Source organism: Cyrtonyx montezumae, unplaced genomic scaffold, assembly GCF_038088225.1.
Source record: "Cyrtonyx montezumae isolate F1298 unplaced genomic scaffold, pur_monq_1.0 scaffold_4, whole genome shotgun sequence".
Classification (NCBI taxonomy): Eukaryota; Metazoa; Chordata; class Aves; order Galliformes; family Odontophoridae; genus Cyrtonyx; species Cyrtonyx montezumae.
In genome coordinates this window covers 15856353-15874354 of record NW_027072045.1, presented here as the reverse complement: position 1 = coordinate 15874354, position 18002 = coordinate 15856353, and the positions used below count along the sequence as shown (strand labels likewise).

The 18002-nt window shown below is 46.0% G+C and overlaps 1 protein-coding gene across 1 annotated transcript; it reads left to right on the top strand.

Annotated features, from left to right (window-relative positions):
- Positions 1-3943: 3943 nt before the first annotated feature.
- On the top strand, positions 3944-17393 carry CXCL12 (C-X-C motif chemokine ligand 12). The gene is made up of 5 exons (XM_065746187.1): positions 3944-4111; positions 7543-7660; positions 10991-11077; positions 14546-14643; positions 16731-17393. Exons 1-5 carry the CDS (start codon positions 4051-4053, stop codon positions 16760-16762), a joined length of 396 nt encoding a protein of 131 aa, XP_065602259.1. The 5' UTR covers positions 3944-4050; the 3' UTR covers positions 16763-17393.
- Positions 17394-18002: the final 609 nt, after the last annotated feature.

The following is an 18002-nucleotide window of genomic DNA, read 5'->3' as shown; positions in this document are numbered from 1 at the left end:
TGCTCTGGTGCGTAAAGGGAGCACCAAGCATGGCCCAAGCCAAGGCTCCCTGCCTCTTCTTTCTGGGAACTGGGAGCCTTTTATTGCTGAGCTCTAGGTTCCTCAAAGTGGCCTGCGAGCTCAACGAACCTGAAAGCTCCAAGCGAAACCCAAGCAAAGCCACACAGCTTTAAGTGCTCTTGGAATAAAATCCCTTCTGTGGCGTCAGGGAGAGGCAGAGCACGCCAAGCTTGGCTTCGCTCTACCCCAAGCTTTCAGGAAACTCCTTGTAGCAAGGCCAAAAATATGATGTTTGTAACAAAACCTAAAACCAAGCAAAATGTATCACATTTTGAGTTTCTTCATGAAAGGTTAGACCATCTTGGGATGTTCTCTGCTGGGATGAGAGGAGGGATGAATTCTGCCCTAAAGGGCCAATTTCACATGCATTGAAATCGCATGCGAAGCTCCCAGGGAAGCAAGCTTAAAACTTTAAACTGCTAAAAAAGCAGCTACCACCATTCTGTCACTCCAGTTAACCATCTATAAACAGTTACTCACTTGACCTCTATTTGACCTCTCTCTCTGTCCTCCAAGGAATCTTTTGGGCCAACACGCTTTATGGATATCTCCTCATACATGAAGGTTTGAGGCTGTTTTACTCCAATGAGAACAAACCTCTTGCAGTTCTATCTGAAACTTGATTATTAGGGGAGATTTTTTTTTCCTTCTGTTAGAGTAGACAAATCCAACATGTCACTTCTCATGGTTTATGCTGCTTTGTGGAAAATACTTAATACTAAAAGCTCTGTTCACTACGCTTGTAAAGGAGGAGGTTGGAACCTTGACAGGACAATAAGGATGGGAAATAATCTTTGGTGTAAGCACTTTAAACTATGATCTCAAAGGCAGGAGCTGAGAATGATCTTCAGCCACTCCGAAGCTGTCATCTTCTGGCTCTGCATTGGGTGCTCAGGAGGACTGTGAAGCCTCCAGGCTTTCACCTGCTCACCAGTGTAGGCAAAAACATCACTCACATTGGAGTGTTGCAATAATAAGGCTACTTAAAAAAAAAAATTACAACAATTTTTAAGTAAAACAAGAATGACTGTAAGATGGGAATAAATGTAAGGGTATACAGTCAGTAACTGAAGAAAGAAAAGCTTTATATGAATTACCTGTTTTGTTGCTGTTGCACTGGCTTTGTTTGGTTTCTTTGAAAGCACGACAAAGCAAAGAATTTCAGCATTTAGTTCCAAAAGAATGGATCTCCAAGCACTCTGAGCTCTGCACTGTAAGATTTCATGCAACAGCCAAGCAATTTTACTGTTAACATTTTAGTTTAGTTTCTCTTCCATCACAGCATCGTGCCATGTGAAAATGAGAGGTTTGAGCTTTTTAATTTTCTTTTTCTTCAAAACTGTTACTTGTAAAAGAGCTGCACGCAGGGACAGGGATAGTGATCTGCTCCAGTTGTTATCATGTGGGCTCTCGTGTGATGTTACATCAAGACAGAGATAAGGTTGATTTGGTATCTTAATTGTGCAGCCCCGTAGCCTAATACATACAGATTTCTAAATGCAATTAATGTTAACTCTAGATCACTGAGCTTGCTGGGATTCATGCGCTTGCTTTGCTATTTGTTTTACTCTGATGTGAGATGCACTGTGAATCTTAGCTCCACTTAAAGAGAGATTGTGTGAACACTGTGGCCATCCCAAAACATTTGCTTACAGAAAATAAAGCCCAGGAAGCATTAAGGAAGGACATAGTCAGATACTGTCAGTGCAAACAGGATGAAATTGGGGATTCTCTTTTCCCAAACTTAGTTTAATTCTTAACTCACACACACACAAAATGTTTCTTAAGAATATAAGTCTGTGCTTTACTGTCCAGAAATGTCTTCTTGTAATCTGTGGGGATTTAAAACAGCTCCGATGGCAATGATTTCAGTGCTGGGCTATGCCAGCCTAAAATTATAAGCAACAGAAATTGTGCTATCTTCTCATTTAAGAGGAAATGTAATTTGATTCAAATACAGCAGAAATTTGGAATTTGGTATTATTAGAAAAGGCTGTCTCAAGCTGCGTTGGAATTAACAGCAGGCAGTTGGTGAAGTTTCTGAATTCATCCTTTCTTCACTAACACTCAGATAACAGATCGGGTTTAGTGGCCACAGGGAAGTTCTGGAGGCGGTTGGGTGGTGAAGGGGAGGTTCAGCCCCCAGGGCTGCGCCGGGTCTGCCGAGCATCCAGAAACCCTCTGGTTAATTCTGTGGGAGTTAAGGCGAAGTTAAAGCCAGTTTTTTGAGGAATTTAACACTTACTAAGCCACCCGACTTGCCTTTCAAAGTATAGAATTCGTTCAGATTTTACTGAGTTTCTAATTTTAGATTTGGGGGGCAAATGGCAAAACCCCCGTTGAGGATTTTTTTTCACCCCAAAAAGTTTATTTTTGCATCCTATTTGTTTCTTTGTTGCTGGCTGAATCCTTGGAATCATTGTATTGCAGGTAGCACTTTGTGTAACACTTAGTTCTTGGTGGAAAAAGGCAGTTTGCACGAATTGCCCACTGCTGGGGAAAGCTCTTTTACATCTCCCAGCAGAAGCAGTGCAGCAGTGGAGCGATGGAGGAGAGCTGGGGTGCAGCGCTGGGTGTGGCTGTTCTCTGTGCCCTGAGCAGCAGCAGCAGACACGTCTGTGGCAGTGTGGCCATCCCCGTGTGCCAGACAGGGCAGTGGGACAGCACTGCTCCCAGCAGTGTTTGCGCTGGGATTAAGGCTCGCTTCTCCCACACCTGCAGAATGTCACAGCTGTCACGGCATAGCAAGGCTGGGGGCACCGGTTAGGATTATCAGCCCTTCCAGTGCAGCAGGCTCCTGCACTACTGGGCTGGCTTACCTAAAGAGAGAGGGAGAGCAAGATTAGCCTAAGCAAATTCAGGGCTCCCTGGTGAACAGAGACAAGGAACAAGAAATAGATTTAGGAGAGTTGGGTGTGAAAATCCTTTGCCAGCTGCTGCTGGGGAGGGAGGCAGTTCATGGCTCAGAGCAGTGCATTCCCTTGAGCAGCTGTTTCCATCCTCCTGAGCTGAGGCTGTGGAGGTTTGGAGTTACTCAGGGTACAGTCTGCCCGTACTGCTGTCTGGTGGCACCGTGGCCGTGTCCTTCAGACACATCCAGGCCAGGATTAGCTTTACCCAGTCATCCCCCTCTCTTCTCCAGCCCTTCGGAGGGCTCCTGCTTTCAGTGCAGCCCAGGGGGTCCCAGCTCAATCAAAGCCTCGATGTTTATTTAGAGTGCTGAATGGCAACAAACAGGACACTGTGGGATGGGACTGCGGAGAGAGGATGAGCTCAGGGCCATTACTCCGATGGTGCTGCGGGGCTGTCAGCCCAAGTGCCAAGGAGTCCGGCAACATCTGCACCACAAAGAGGGTGAAATGTGGCGGCAGTTGTAGGACAAGTTTCGGCTAGTGAGGTGAAAAGATGGTGTTTGGAGCTAAGTACGCAGGAGCAAAACTGAAAGAAAAAAAAAAGGAAAAAATCCCCTAGAAAATTTACGAAGGCGCCGGATGCAACGTCCAGCGTGCCAGTGTAAGTCTAGATTTGCGCCCACGGGAGTGGAAGGGGATTTTTCTCCTCCTGTTGTGAGCCCTGGGACACTGCAGGGACCCGCACCCGTCCATGCAGCTGCGATTGAAGCGCAGGGCTCGGTCTGCCCGTGCCAGGCTGGCAGCGCCCACGGAGAGAGCACTCCCCTCGCAGTGCCCGTGGTCCCACTGCTGTGCTGAGCCCCGGCTCGGGGAGAATCTCCGCCTGGAGAAGTACCGCGGGGCTGACGGAGCGCAGAGAGGAGCCCTCTCTCTTTTTGGTCCCTTTCCAAGCATTTTTTGAGCGGAGGAAGGATGTAATAACATGCCACGGGCAATAAATCATAGGCTGGCTACTCCCCCCGCCTCCCCTCCCCCGGCCCCTCTATAGACGGAGGGGAGGAGGGGACTCCGGCAGAGCGCTGCTGCTGCCGGGACGAGCTGAGCCGCTCCGAGCCCGCCTGCCTGCCCCGTCACCAGCATGGACCTCCGCGCCCTGGCTCTGCTAGCCTTTGCCCTGGCCGTCATCTCCCTGTCGGAGGGTAAGTGAGCCGCCTCCCGTCCTCGGTGTCGGGGCTGCGCGGGGCGGCTGAGCCCCGGCCCGGAGCTGGGAGCGGGTGCGCTGCTGCTCCGGGGTTTGTTCGCTGCGGGCTGTGCACCGTGCAGCTCTCCCGGCCAGCGAGCGGCTGTACGAGGATTGCAGCAGTGCTCAGGGCACGGGGTGGTGTTTGTTTGTTTGTTTGTTTCCTTTTTGCAACATATGCATATTGATTTCTATAAAGGAAAAAAAAGAAGTTACAGAAATGAGAAACAGGCGGCTGCTCACCTCCTCACTAGTCCTCTTTAGTGGTCTATGTCTTGCCTCGATCGGAGCCAAAGTGGGGCAGGACTCCCAGCTCCGGAGGTTTTGGGCAGGGGCTGACCCGGTTATCCCAGGTCGGCGACTACGTTTCTCGCTGGGGCAGTGACACAGTGCTGTCCATCCCCGCGTGTCACTCCGACCCGGCCGCGGCTGCTGTTTCCTCGCCCGGCTACGACAGCCCCTGCCCGGCTGCAAGCTGCCACCTTTTGTCCCCTCATCGAGAACCGCCACTCCCATTCGGGGACCGAAACTTGGGTGTTTCCTTGCCGGGACAGGGAAGGATGCCCCTTTGTGTAAAAGGCGTGAGTGAATTGCTCCTGATGATCTTAATAACGCGGTGCCGAAGGCGAAGCCCGGCCTCTAGCCGGCACCGCACCGCTGCTGAGCTTTGTGGGACGGTGAGATGAGATCGTGGTGCTGCTGCTGGTGGACAGGCTTAAAGTGGACAGAGAAAAGCTAGGGAAGGGGAGAGACCGCGAACTTGCAGCGATGAGAATTTTTGTATGTCCTATGGTGTTCTCAGCCCTGCTGCAGATTGCAGGGTTGCCTTGTCCTGCAGGGCAGGTGAACTCCCAGTACTTCTCATTCACCCTGGTGAAGCTGTTTCTGCTTACCGCAGCCTTACTCCCCAGGGACAGGGAGCTGTTCTAGTCTTATCAAGTTGCCAGCCTTCTCCTGATACTGACAGATGCAGCCCTGGGTGAGCAGCAGTAAAACGATGCTGCCATTGAAATGCCCGCAGCAACACTCTTATAAGGGAGGTCTATAGCATCCTACTTATAGGATATTTATGTGAGCATGTTGGAAGTGGGGAGGATTTGTCCACAGAAGTGGTTGTTCAGAGCTAGAAGAACATTCAGTTAGAAGACAATCTAGAAATTCTTCTAGTCTAGTTCAAAAAGCTGTTTTCTTAGTGTGTAAGGAAGTGGGGCTGAAGAGATGACAGAGAGATGGCTGAGCAGGGTCTGGCCCTACTGTAACTTTAGACTGTTTCAACCAAATATGCGAGACAAAATTCTCAAAATCTTCCTGCAATCAGTTCCATCCAAACTGGTGCCTTCATGTAACAGTACTGTTAACAGGCCATAGAGGAGGGCAGCCTAAACCCATGCTCCGTGCCTGTTAGAGGACCTCCAGAGCTTTCATTCCTGCATGCAGGTTCATAGAAATGCTGTCTCAATCAGCTCTACTGTGTGGAACAACTGGATTCAAATTTTGGAAGGTGACAAGGAAAATGTGCTTGTCAGCCTCGAGGTGGGAGCAGTGCTGTGCTTCCTGCTTTAGGACAACGGGATCCCTGTGCTGGGGGATGCCACGTGCACTGGGTGGCCCAGCAGGAACCTGGCTGGACTCAGAGCCAAAGCACTGGGCAGGAGGTTCACTGGGAATGATGCTGAGAGCAGCCCTAGTGTCTGTACTGCTGTACCTGTGACTCACAGACCTGTTAGTAGGAGGTATTGGCAAGGTTTATCTCCTGATTTCAAGTGAGTGGAATGGGATCGAAAATCCCTCTCCCACTCCCATAGAGGACAGGATTGCATTCTCCATCATAGGTCTGAACAGTTCCATCTCTTGCATGTTGTTTAGGGTGAATCTTAAACTTACTTTGTTAGCACTAGCTTGCAGAGGCACTTATGCAGTTGCGCTGATTTGCTATATATTTGCATGTGATGTCAGCCTCCCTTTTTGATAGAAACATGCTGATACACAGCTATCAGGAACAAATCCTCATGCCTTTCTCTGTCGCTAGCAGCAGTCAGCACAGCTCACATTTGGGGGTTCACCCTGAAGCCCTCCTTCCCTCTCCACATGACCTACGGAAGCTTCTCCTCCCATTTATTAACTCATAAATAATATCATTATTTGAACTGACTGACTGCCATGAAACTGATGGAAAATATCCTTCTATTTTATTAACTTCTAGTGCAGACTCAGGTGTGAAGCTGGAGGAACTCCACCGATTAATTTCTTTGTGTTTGTCTGTCTGCCAGTGGGATCAGACCCTGATTCAGAAAAAAGGCTTTTTCCCTCCTGAGAACAGCATGAGCCAGAGCTGACGGCTTATGTCCACCTCTATGAGTTTGGTTCTTTTCAGAGGCTGAAAACTGCCCCAATGGGATATCACTGAGAATTTTAGGCAGCTCAGTCTTGACTTTCAGGTAGTGCTGCTGTGCTTGCATTTTATCATGCGTGAGGCTTTGAAGCTTCTGAGCAAAGACCTTATTTCTGTTTGCTTGGTTGCCAGTAATTAAGTTCTTCCATGGATAAACCATCCAGTAGGGCTGCATCAGATGCTGTGCGAGAGCCAGGCAGCTTTCTTCCATTCCGCATGCATATATATTGCCGATTTCTAACCTAGGGAGTAAACTTAATTCTGTCCTTGTGCTGGCAATGAGGCACTCACACAGCTTGTGGTCTCTGATCCCTTTATGGGGAGCACAGTATCAAGAGCTGTCTCCTTGAGCTCCGTTCCTTTGCGACAGGCTGGAGGGGGCCTAGGGGACTCCAAATCTCTCCTGCAAACCCACTGCGATCTCGCATTCCTGTTTGCAGCCACATCCGTGTGTGAACATCTCTGGCAGCATTTCGGCTGCGCTGGAGAAAGGTCAGGCCCTGGGCCCTGGGAAAGGCGGAACCACACGGCTTTTCTGCAGCCGCTAAGTCCCCCCTGAAAGCTGCACCTGAGCTCAGCCGGTTTGATCGGAGCCCTTTGGAATCCATCTCTTTCTTCTGGCTACCTTCTAATTTGGCCTCGGGTCAGAATCGTTTGTCGAGAACAAGGCGGAGGACAAGTGCCCCCTCTTTTGGCCTTTATCTTGTCTAATTACCAGGAGCATCCCCGCACAATCGGAACTCATTCTAATCTCTCCTTCTTTTCTTATCTCCATTTTATCTCCCTCTTCTTTTGTCTTTCCCAAATCCCACGCACCGGGATTAAAGGGCCTGGGAGTGGGGTGAAACGATCGCGCTGCGAGCTGATACTCTTCCAGAGCCGCGGCTTTTCTCTGCGTTTTTTTTTCTTCACCTGCGTGTTTGAAGGGCTTTGCAGCCCTGCCCTGTGCATCCGGGAGCAGAGGGAGTAACGTTGTCCTTTCTCTCCGTGTCCCACAGAGAAGCCTGTGAGCCTGACGTACCGATGCCCCTGTCGATTCTTCGAGAGCAACGTGGCGAGGGCCAACATTAAGCACCTCAAAATCCTCTCTACCCCCAACTGCTCACTTCAGATTGTGTAAGTCTCTTACTCTTTCCAGCTGGGTATCAAAAGGAAGCATTGTGGAGCTGGTTCCTGCTCTGTGTGCTGGCTAGCTTTCCCCATTGCTGCAGTTAAGGCTGCGTCATGTGCTCCTCTCTACTTCTTATGTATCAGATATTACAGGACCATGCTTTACTCAGTGTACGAGAGCCCATGTGTTTCTTGTGGTGTTACACCTCTGATCTCCACGATCCTGTGTCCTGCTTCTCCCATGGGCATGTGGGCAGGACAGGCTGTCCATTACTTTATATGTGGAACTTCACATCTTGAGATAAAGATTTTACTGAGTCCTGACTCTTCCAATAATCTGTGTTTCCACAAGCAAAAAGAATTCCTGGGTTTTCTGTAACTTTCCCCAGAGGTACAGCCCCTAAACACATGCTGGCCTGACCTAAGGGCACCCTTACCGGGCTGTGTCTGACTCCACATAGATCATAGATCACAGCAGGACTTAAATGTGTTCCCAATGGAAAACAACCTCTTAATCTTGCTGAAAAGAAAACACTGATTTTTGGGAAGAGTGTGATAGTTGCTGGGTTTTTGTTGTTGTTGTTTTTGGTTTTTTTCAGGGGGTGCATGTATGGAAGCTCTTTTGGGTTAGTTTTTTTCAAGAATGACTCCCTCCTCCAGCATGGCAAAATTGTGTATTCATCTTTTCATTGCAAAAGAACCTCATCAGGTTCTTCTGACCCATCTGAGAGGGTCTGTGTGACTACATGGGCTCCCATCGCTGGTCCTATGCTCATCCATGTTGAGCTCTTCCAGTTGCAATTTAAATGCTGTAAAAATCCACTCTTTGTCATCCAAAACATTTCTGCATTGAGAATACTGACATAGTTTCATGACATTTATCAGGAATGTTTAGATATATTTAGGGGCACATCTCCATTTGTGAGCAACTTTTGGTTCATATGGCATTTCTTCTTTTTCAAACCACTCTGGGTGGATCATCCACATTTTTTCATCTGTGCTCCTGCCTTAGGATTTGGTGGAAGACAGTGAGAAAAAAATGTAAACCTACTCAAGAAATGATTTTGTTTCAGGAAAATGGGAAAACCAGCTGTGATTCTGATTTGTACCTATAAACATTTCTGGAGGCAAGCATCCAAAAGGAAAATAGAGTGTGGATTTGTGTTCTGGGACTGTCAGTGGATGTTGTAAGGGTCCTAATGCTGAGGCTTTGTAGACAATTTTAAATTTTACAGAGAAGCTTCAAGAAGATGACAGACATTTAAGCTTGGATACTGCATATATATTTTTTTCTTACTAATCATTGGGATCATAGTCATTAGACATTGTTGAAAGCTTGAAACTGAGAACCACTGACTATACATTCTTGCCACTTTCCTGATCTGAATTTGTTTGCAATGTGATTCAGTGGCACAAGCAACACATGGACAGAAGGCACCATCTTTCTTTTATTTAAGTAGTTAAAATACTTAAACCAAAAGCTTGTCTCCAAATGCTCACAAATCTTGAGCTAGTTCCTCACAAAAAGAGCAGTTGAAATGGAATCAAAACTCTCAACTGCACTCAGAACTCAGTGGATCTGTGAAGGTGTGAGTGACTTAAAAGCTATTTTCAAGAACAGAGAATATCATTGAATTCATGTGGTTTTAACGAAGGACCTTGTGGGTTTTTTTGCTCCAGTACATTTCTCTTTATGTAGAGGGAATTGCACTTGAACAAAAATCGTAAGAGCTTTGTTTTCAGTTCCACAAGGAGTCAGTTTTCCAAATCCAGAAATCTGCTTTGTGAATGTCTACTTCTACAAAGCCAATCCTAATTCCCCTGCTTTTCAGCAAAAGGAAATAGGCGTGTTTAGCTTTGATTTTGGTTAATTGTCTCCTAAGCAGACACCAGAACATCTGCTGGAAGAACATTCCCTACAGACACCTAGGTCACTGCTGTGACTGTATGGGGAATGGTGGCTGCTGGGCTCAGAAATAGATGCCTATGAAAGCTGGTGTCTTCATCCTTGGTCTTCACCTCCCTCTGCATGTGGTGGTAGATGGTTACATGTGCTTTTGGTTCTGTGCTGCACACAGCCAGCTTAATAGTTCCCAGGCTCTGCTAACATCAGCAAATCCATTCGCACTGTAGGTATCACTTCACTGGAAGTTCTCCAGCTTGGCACTGCTTTATGGGAAATATGAATTAGGCCCATTCATCACTTTATTGGCACGAGGCTTGCAAGGCTGGATCTTCAATGTGTTTATGTTACAACTGTGTTGTTGCATAACTTCAGATCGAGGAGCCTTTTTGACCTGTTACTTCTTACTCTACATTTTTATATTCCACAGGCTTCATTTTATGAAGTAGGGAATATTTTGGTTTTCATCCAGCAAAAGCTTAAGCAAGTACTGAACTCACTCCTATGGGCATTTCCCTGGAATTGCTGTTCTTGGCACTCTTGCATGGCAAGGCTGTTTGAGGGGAGGCTTCTGAGCAATGTGGCAGGGATGCTTTGGGAAAAATGAAACACTCTTCTGAGGTGCTGAGGGTCACACCTGTGGATAGGGGTGAGGAGCTGTCAGTACTGCTCATGTACAGGTAACCCAAAGCCCTGGCTGCCACAGGCTTCAGACAGGTGTCCGACATTTGTCTCCTTTTCTGCAGCTTCTTAGCAGATTCAAATTAGCTAACAGCGTGGCTTGGAAAGTGCAGCTCAGACATTCAGGAGAAATCCCTCAGGAAGTTTCTGCTTTTGTTTCTAGTGCTGACTGAATGCATGAGGCGAAATTCGCCTCTGGCACTGTGGTACTTCCAATTATCTTCCTGCCTACAACCTGCTGGTTCAGTTTTGAATAAAGCAGAAAGTGAGGGAGTGATCAGATCTTTTCAGGACATCCAAGAGTTATGGCTTGGTGTCCATTTCCAAAGCATGCAAAAATTCAATTTTGGATTGAGTCTGAAAGCTGTTCTTAATTAAATCTGTGCAGAGGTGACCTGTATTTACCACACTGTTATTTTTGAACTTGTAGAAGTCCAGATAGGAATTAGATTCAAGTTCTGCATCTCTTTCCCCTAGCACGCATCCCAGCACAGACCGCAGGAATCAGCATAAGTGGGGGCAAGATGTACCAGTGTTCTAAAATTAGAGATATTTATAGGAGAATATTTATTGGAGGATGGCAGGGATATCTCAGCCTCTTCGTGTGGTACCCCAGAGCAGCACTGATACCCAGGGGACTACAGCCTGAATGTAATGGAATTGCAAACCTATATGTGGAATAAGGTGTGTGGGTGTGCGTGGGCTGAGGGGCATCACACATGGGACTCATTCTGACTTCTCTCCTTTGGCAGTGCGAGGCTCAAGAGCAACAGCAAGCAAGTGTGCATTGATCCCAAGCTAAAGTGGATCCAGGAATATCTGGAGAAAGCTTTAAACAAGTAAGGCAAGAGACAAATGGACTTAACAGCTAACACATCCTGAGTTATTCAAGGGTAGAACATTAAGGGCTGGCTTTAACCATGCGGACAAAGTATTTGTGAAATCACATATTGTTTTGAAGATGGGTTTGGAGTTGACCTAGTCTGTATTAAAACAGCAGCTTCTAGCATATCCTAAATGTTAAACCAAGAATTTTGCCAGGATTTGAGGCAACATCTGTTCTAAAGTATCTGTGCTGGGGTCCCCAACTCATCCTCTTTTATAAAGAGCAGTTCTCCCAAGGAAAATGTTTCCTTTACACTCCCTCTCCTCAAGCAAAAGTACAATTACTTCAGAATTTGTATTGTTACAGTTTCTTTGGAGCCCCTTCTCCATGTCACACTGGGGGTCTGCTTGCACAGGCGGATGAGGCTAAGTGTGTCTTGGCAGTAGAATTGCTTCTCCACTGGCCAGTGCAGAGTGCTAATAATATCATCCAAGGCAAGATGTTCTGCCATGAATAAAGCTCTCCCACAAGGCCAGGGGAAACCAGCCATGCTTGGCAAATATTTGAGTTCATTTTTATTACCCTTGCAAATGGCTGGTCATGTCTATCCTAAGGAGGACCCAGCCTATCAGTCAAATTTTACAGTGAGCAAGAGCAGCACAGAGAACATTTCTGTGCTGCTGCGATGCAGGGGTGGGCTCCAGCTTTTCTGGAGTGGAATATATGAAAATTTATAGCACCCCAGGCTGTGGCTGGTCCTGCAGCAGCATTCTGGCCAGCAAACCCACCTGTGCACTCAGAGTTCCTCCCACCACTGCCACCACATTGCCACTCCTTCATAACCATGCTGAACTTTGTCCCTGCTGCTTCTGCAGGTAAAGGCAGGGTTGGAATCAAGTCATTTGCAAAAGCAATACATTCTTGGAGACAGGTGGAGATGAGTATGGGTATATGGGCCATATGAGGTAGTTGAATGCCCGCAGCTGTCTAGGGGAAGAAAAATGCTTGTGCTACTGTGGTTTTACAATGGGCAAGGGTGAAAGTGGTACCAGAAATAAAGTAATTATTTCATCTGGCCATTCTGGGACCATGATAGTGTGAGGAGTGGGGAGGGAAGCCAGCTAACAGAGACTGTGATTCCAGCCCTGCCAGCTCTCCCCATCTCATCTGATGCTCAGTGCCTTCTTTGCTGCCAGCATTCAGCCCTCTTGTCCTTGGGCAAATTCTTTGCAGAGGTAATCCAGATTAATGCTGCCAGGATGGATTTGGATTTAGGCACAGCTGAAGCCAAGAGCAGGATGTGGCCCATGCTATCACAGGTGCTTCAGCTACTCTTTTCCAAACCTGGGAAAATCCTCAAGCCCCTGCCTAAGTTTCTGTTTGCTGTCAGCCAAGGTGAAGCCTTTTGTGCTGTTCATAAGTCTTGAAACTTAGGAGGCACTAAAAAATTTGCAGGGTTGGCTAGATGTGACAATAAGCTCACACCTGCCTGCCTGAGGGAAACAATTCAGCTGGAGCACCTTCTGCTCTCATTTCCACTGATCAAGGTCTGGGGCTAGCTCTACTGAAGCCAGTGAGCCTTCACCTGATCTCCAACCAGATTCTGGATTTTTCTTACCTGTCTGTAATCCAGAAGCAACTCTGCAAATTCTGTGTGTTTCATCCTGGTTCACATTGAGTAACTGAAGAGAATTCGGTCCCAGTCTTATTAAATAAGATGATAGAAAGCATACATCTCCATCACCTAATCCCAGTCATCATGGCATTATTTTTATTTTCCAACTTAATGCTAGCACCAGTGGCATTTTCACACTTCATAGACAGTCAGGACTCTGTCTATAGTGTTTTCACAAGGCATGTTTTTGATATCTTCTAGTGCACAGCTTTGACTTCTTCAATGAAATGTATTTGGAATATATTTATAGCACATGAAGCGATTCATATATTTGAATTGGAGCCATATGAGTGTTGGTAGTTTAAAACACCGATATCCTTCTGAACTACTAACAGCTTGTAAAATAAATCTATATAGATCTATAAATGTTAATGTAGCTATCAGCTTCAATCAGCCATATATTATATTTTTTCACTTGTACTGAAATTGTATGAAATGTGACATTACCCTATATGCACTAGCAATAAAATGGCTAATTGTTTCATGTTATGAAAACCCAATTGTACATGGGAATTTATTTTTTTCTGGAATAAAATTAATACTTTTTGTAGAAAGGGCTCTTGTAATTGATTAAGTAAAATCCAAACTGTCAAGATATCTTATTCTATACCAGTGTTCTAATACAAGAGTATCTTCTGTGTTATAAGCCACAGCTAAAGGCAAAGACAACTTCATAGAGCATAGCAATTTAATTCAGGTCATTGTGAGAGCAGAGATGGTTTTTAGTAGGGAATTATTTTGCTCATTAATCCCGCTTAGCTTTTGTAATTGCTTTATATTCATCACATTTCCATGTAATATGCACACTTATGAGACATCAGAAAAATGCATTCAAGCTGTCAGGAATCCAAATTCTTTAACTGGCTTTAAAAATCATTGTGCAACTGTTGTGGCCAACATCATTCAACATTCATCCATTTTGTAGCCATGGGGCAAATCCTTTCTTGAAATAGCTAACAAATCCTTTATCACTGTTAGGCGATCCCAGTCCTCGTTTATAGTCCTGCCTTGACTGCCTTTCCCTTCTCCCTTTGCAAGGGTTTGCAAAACTGGGACTCTACAGAGTTAACTGAGCCCAAAATAAAGAAACCAGAGAACAATCCTGGCTCCTACGCTGTCACGTTGACATAGTCCCAGCTCAAAACATCCCCTCAGCCCAAGATATTGGAGTGTATTAAGCTCAGCTGTTACTGCTGGCACAGACAAGACAGTTGATGGATCTGGAGAAGATAATGAAGCCAAATAGGAAAAACCTTTACCCGAGCCCTCTGGGAAAATGGAAACTCCCAAATTCTAGAGACTGGCTGTGACGGGAGCTGAGCCCTGCTGCTGCCTTCCACTAAAGCACTTGTAAATCCAGGTGTGGCAGCTCTTCCTCATTCCTGGCCTCATTTGTAAGGAATGGCTGGAGTACAAGACACCAAACTGTCAACCTGCTGGTACTCCATGGTTCCTGTGCAGGATACATGCCCTGCACGATGGGGACAATGTAGGGAAACATCTTCACAGCCTCACTTTAAGGCAATGAATGCCCTTAAATCCAACAGGAAAAAGGAAAAGGAAAAAAAAAAGTTTAATGCGGGTGTCAGTGGGAAAGGTGGGTGGGAAGCCAAAGATCCAGTCCCCTCCACTTCCATTCTACCTCAGCAGGTACCACGTGAATGGGGGAAGTGGGCATGTGAAGGGGGATGTTATCTTCATTTGCACCCTGCCAGCAAGATGTGAAGGACCATAGGATAAATGTGAACAAGGCCTTTGTATGTGGATAATTTACGGCAGTCTCTTTGTATTTTTCTTTTAATTTAGACCACGTCATCGCACTCATAAAAAAAAGCAACAGAAGAAACGGGGCCCACTCTGCCCTTCCCGTGCAACACCACAAAAGTCTCCAGGGAGAAAGAATGGTAGGAGGCATTAGTTTCTGAGCTGGGATACCCCAGGTTCAAGCCCCTGCTCTTACACAGATCATCCTGTGTGACACTGGGCAAACAACCTGCCTGGGCCTCTTATTTTTCTCCATTGTTTGTTGAAGATAACAACTATACCCTCCCTGCAAAGGGGTATTACACAGATAAAACTCATAAAACATTGGAAAAATTCAGCCATAAGAGAGGTGGGGGGTGAATGGGACAGTTTTTGAACCCATGTGTAAAGCAGTAGTGGCTGTTTTGATGTCGGTTTTGTTACACCCTGGGGGAAGTTTGACCAAGTTATTTCACTCTTAAAGTGGCCATCTTAATGTCAATGCATAACTATTTTGACTGGTCTTATTCCTCCAATAGCAAACTGGCAGAGTTAAGCTATAAGTAACAGCTGTGAATTTGTCACTGGTGTTTTTCAATGACAAATTCAGCACAAAGCCTGAAATATTACATTGGTGATGGGTTAAGAATTCTACGGGAAATTTTAGACAAGTTCCAGAGCTTGGTATTACATACACCACCGCTCTGGATGTTCTGAGTTCTGCCTCATCAGAATGGTGTGTCCTGCCTTTGTGCAATAAGAGATGGTGCTACTGGTGTGGAATACAGGAAAGGATATCTTCAAAGGGGAGAATTTTACTCATCATTTAGTTACCCTTTTTATGGCTGGATGAGGTTTCTAAGTCTACCTTCACCAAGAGTAGCCACAACCATCTCTGGCTGGGGTCACACAGTCTTATTTGCCTAGCAGGTATTGAATAGGCTCTTCATCCTGAGTCTGCAGGCTAGACAAGACAAGCTGAGGCATTGGGGTTTTTGAATTCCCATTGTTTACCCTCTGACACATGTAGCTCAGCCTTAGTGAGCTCCACTGGGTTGTAAAAGGTTGATGAGTCTGGAGCAGGAATAGGGATCAGACAAAACCTGGAGGCCAGCAGCACTGTCTGGCCCCTTGTTCTGATTGAACCTTGCCCACACCCATAGCGCACTTGCAGTGTTACTATGGTTCCTAACCTGATGCTCTTCTTGGGTACCATTGGTACCCAAGAATCTCGAGTATCACCCAGTTTCGGGTGGATTCAATTCCTCTGCCTCCTACCCTATGATTCCTACCTCTAAATGTACACTTCACACATCTCCCATGCTGCTGCTCCCCATCCCTGGCACCCCCTTCACTGGCAGGTGGTCACCGTATGGTGTGGCATGCTGTCCATCCACTCACAGCTCTGAGGTCACAGAGCATGGAGGTCATGGAGATGGTTCTGGGCTGAGCAGCGCACTTGGGGCCTCTGCTCTTCATCTTCCCCATCATGGGAGCTGAACACCAACAAGAGCAGAGAGTGGGCTGCCCTCTGTGTCCCTTCATCCACACAGAGACCTGGCACACCTGCAGGCCCCTGTGGAGCACAAGGAATGCAGTTGTAGATTCTCAGAAGAGCTGTGGGTTGGGGGAAGGAGAGAAGGCGTTTGTAGTATTACTTGCTCCACTAAAGGGACTGCTCACGTACAATTAATCTCTCCTTTCCCTGCTGTTTTTGTTTTTTGTTTTGCTGAGTCTCTTTGCTCGCTGATAATTATTTGCTCTGACTTTCAAGTAAAGAATGAGCTTTCTAGCCAGACTCCCTCCTGTGTGAGCTCTGAACACCTTACTAACTGTGATGAGCACAACCTGCCCCAAATGACTCCCCATGCTGGGCTTGCCCTTCTGGGCCCCAGTAACTCCTTGTGGAGAACTTCCCCCAAACTAAGAGTGGGAGAAATTAAAGAGTTAATGCTGTGACCCAGTGGTTAGGAACCGGTGCACAGGTTCAGTCAGGTATACCCAGAATGGAGCTGGAGCATTAACTCTTTAACTCCCAATACACCACATGATGTTATGATGTGGAATATCAATAATACAACAAAAATCATAAAACCGTAAGAGTTTGACACATTCTGATTGGAGGGACTGTAAAATACATGCCTTTGTGTTAGTCCAGATGCACATTTGCTGTTTGACTAGGCCTAATGTCAAAGCTTTTGCAACTGAATAAACCTTAATAGTGTTTCACTCTGTTCTTCGTCAACAGGAGGTTCAAGATGTAAGAGGCAAGCATTGTAAGCCGTCTACAGGATTTCTTACTGTAGGACCCAGAAAGCAGATAACCAGTATTAGGGAAGGAATACATTTCACTGTTATCATACAGCACTAAAGCAACGCTTCATGCATTTCCAAAGGTGTTGGTTTTTATTTTTTTGTCTTTTTTTTTTTTTTTTTTTTTGCACAAATTGGCTTGCTTTCACAGTATTATTTTTTTATGTAGTAAGATGTATTTGGTTTTGAGAAAAATACGTTTCTATACAGGTTGGTTGATTACTTAGCACTGAGGGCGGATATGAAGTTAAACTAACCCTATGTTATTATATAATATTTTATTTCCTTTGCTATGTAGAAGTCCTGCTTTATTTAACTTTCATTTGGTTCATGCAAGTCTCCTGGAGATTTAAACCTAGAAGGACATGAACTGTATAGTGCAATCATGTTGTGTAAGTAGAAGAGGAGTTCGTTGCCCCAAAAGTCATTAAAGCCAAGAACATAGGAAGGTGAAAAACATCAGACATCAGTGAAAAGTGGCCAGCATTATCATAGGTGGTGATTATAGGTATTTTGGCTGAGGGATTAAATTCAGGGCTTTGGGGCTAAAGCCATTCTCTATAGATCAGAGATCTTGGTGACAGCTGTGAGCTACTGGTACTGCAAGGTGCCAGTACTTTGTAGAAGTCAGGTGCCAAGAGTGTGTTAGAAGCCACAACATTGATCTGATGTCACTTGGCGTTTCCTATGTTCCTGTCTCTGATGACAAATTTTAGCACAAGAAGGAATGGATTATTAAAGATCTAGCAGCAAGATCATGTTGCAAATTGCTGGAGGAGTCAGAGGTGCTGTCACGCACCAGGTGTCTGTTCCTACCCATCTGCGGAAGGCGACTTCAGCTCCCCGGACTGGCCTTGTGTTGAAGCAGGTGGAAGAGTGTTGATGTAACCCTTCACCAAGTGCTGTACCCTCTGTTACTGAACAGTTACACCTACCTGAGGGCATCAACACCTCTAATTGCTCTTGGTAGATCTGAAAGAGGACATGTCTTTGGAGAAAACAGGTGACTGGGGCGAGAGAGGAAATACTGAGGTTTTGCTCAGTTTGTGCGTTTCTTGAGTGTGGAGATGAAGGCCAACACTCACTGTTCACCAGTATTCATGATTTGCTGGTGAATGGCACAGCCTCTGGAATTTCCTTTGCAAAGCACACCTGAGGACATTTCTTGCCCTAGTTCCTTCTCTTGGCCAGAAACTTCCTTCTCCTG

Excerpts from the sequence above, each read along its gene's own strand:
- CXCL12 (XM_065746187.1), top strand. The coding sequence starts at position 4,051 with ATGGACCTCCGCGCCCTGGCTCTGCTAGCCTTTGCCCTGGCCGTCATC. Across the intron at positions 7,661-10,990 it reads AACTGCTCACTTCAGATTGT|TGCGAGGCTCAAGAGCAACA; the intron begins GTAAGTCTCTTA and ends CTCCTTTGGCAG. Across the intron at positions 11,078-14,545 it reads CTGGAGAAAGCTTTAAACAA|ACCACGTCATCGCACTCATA; the intron begins GTAAGGCAAGAG and ends CTTTTAATTTAG.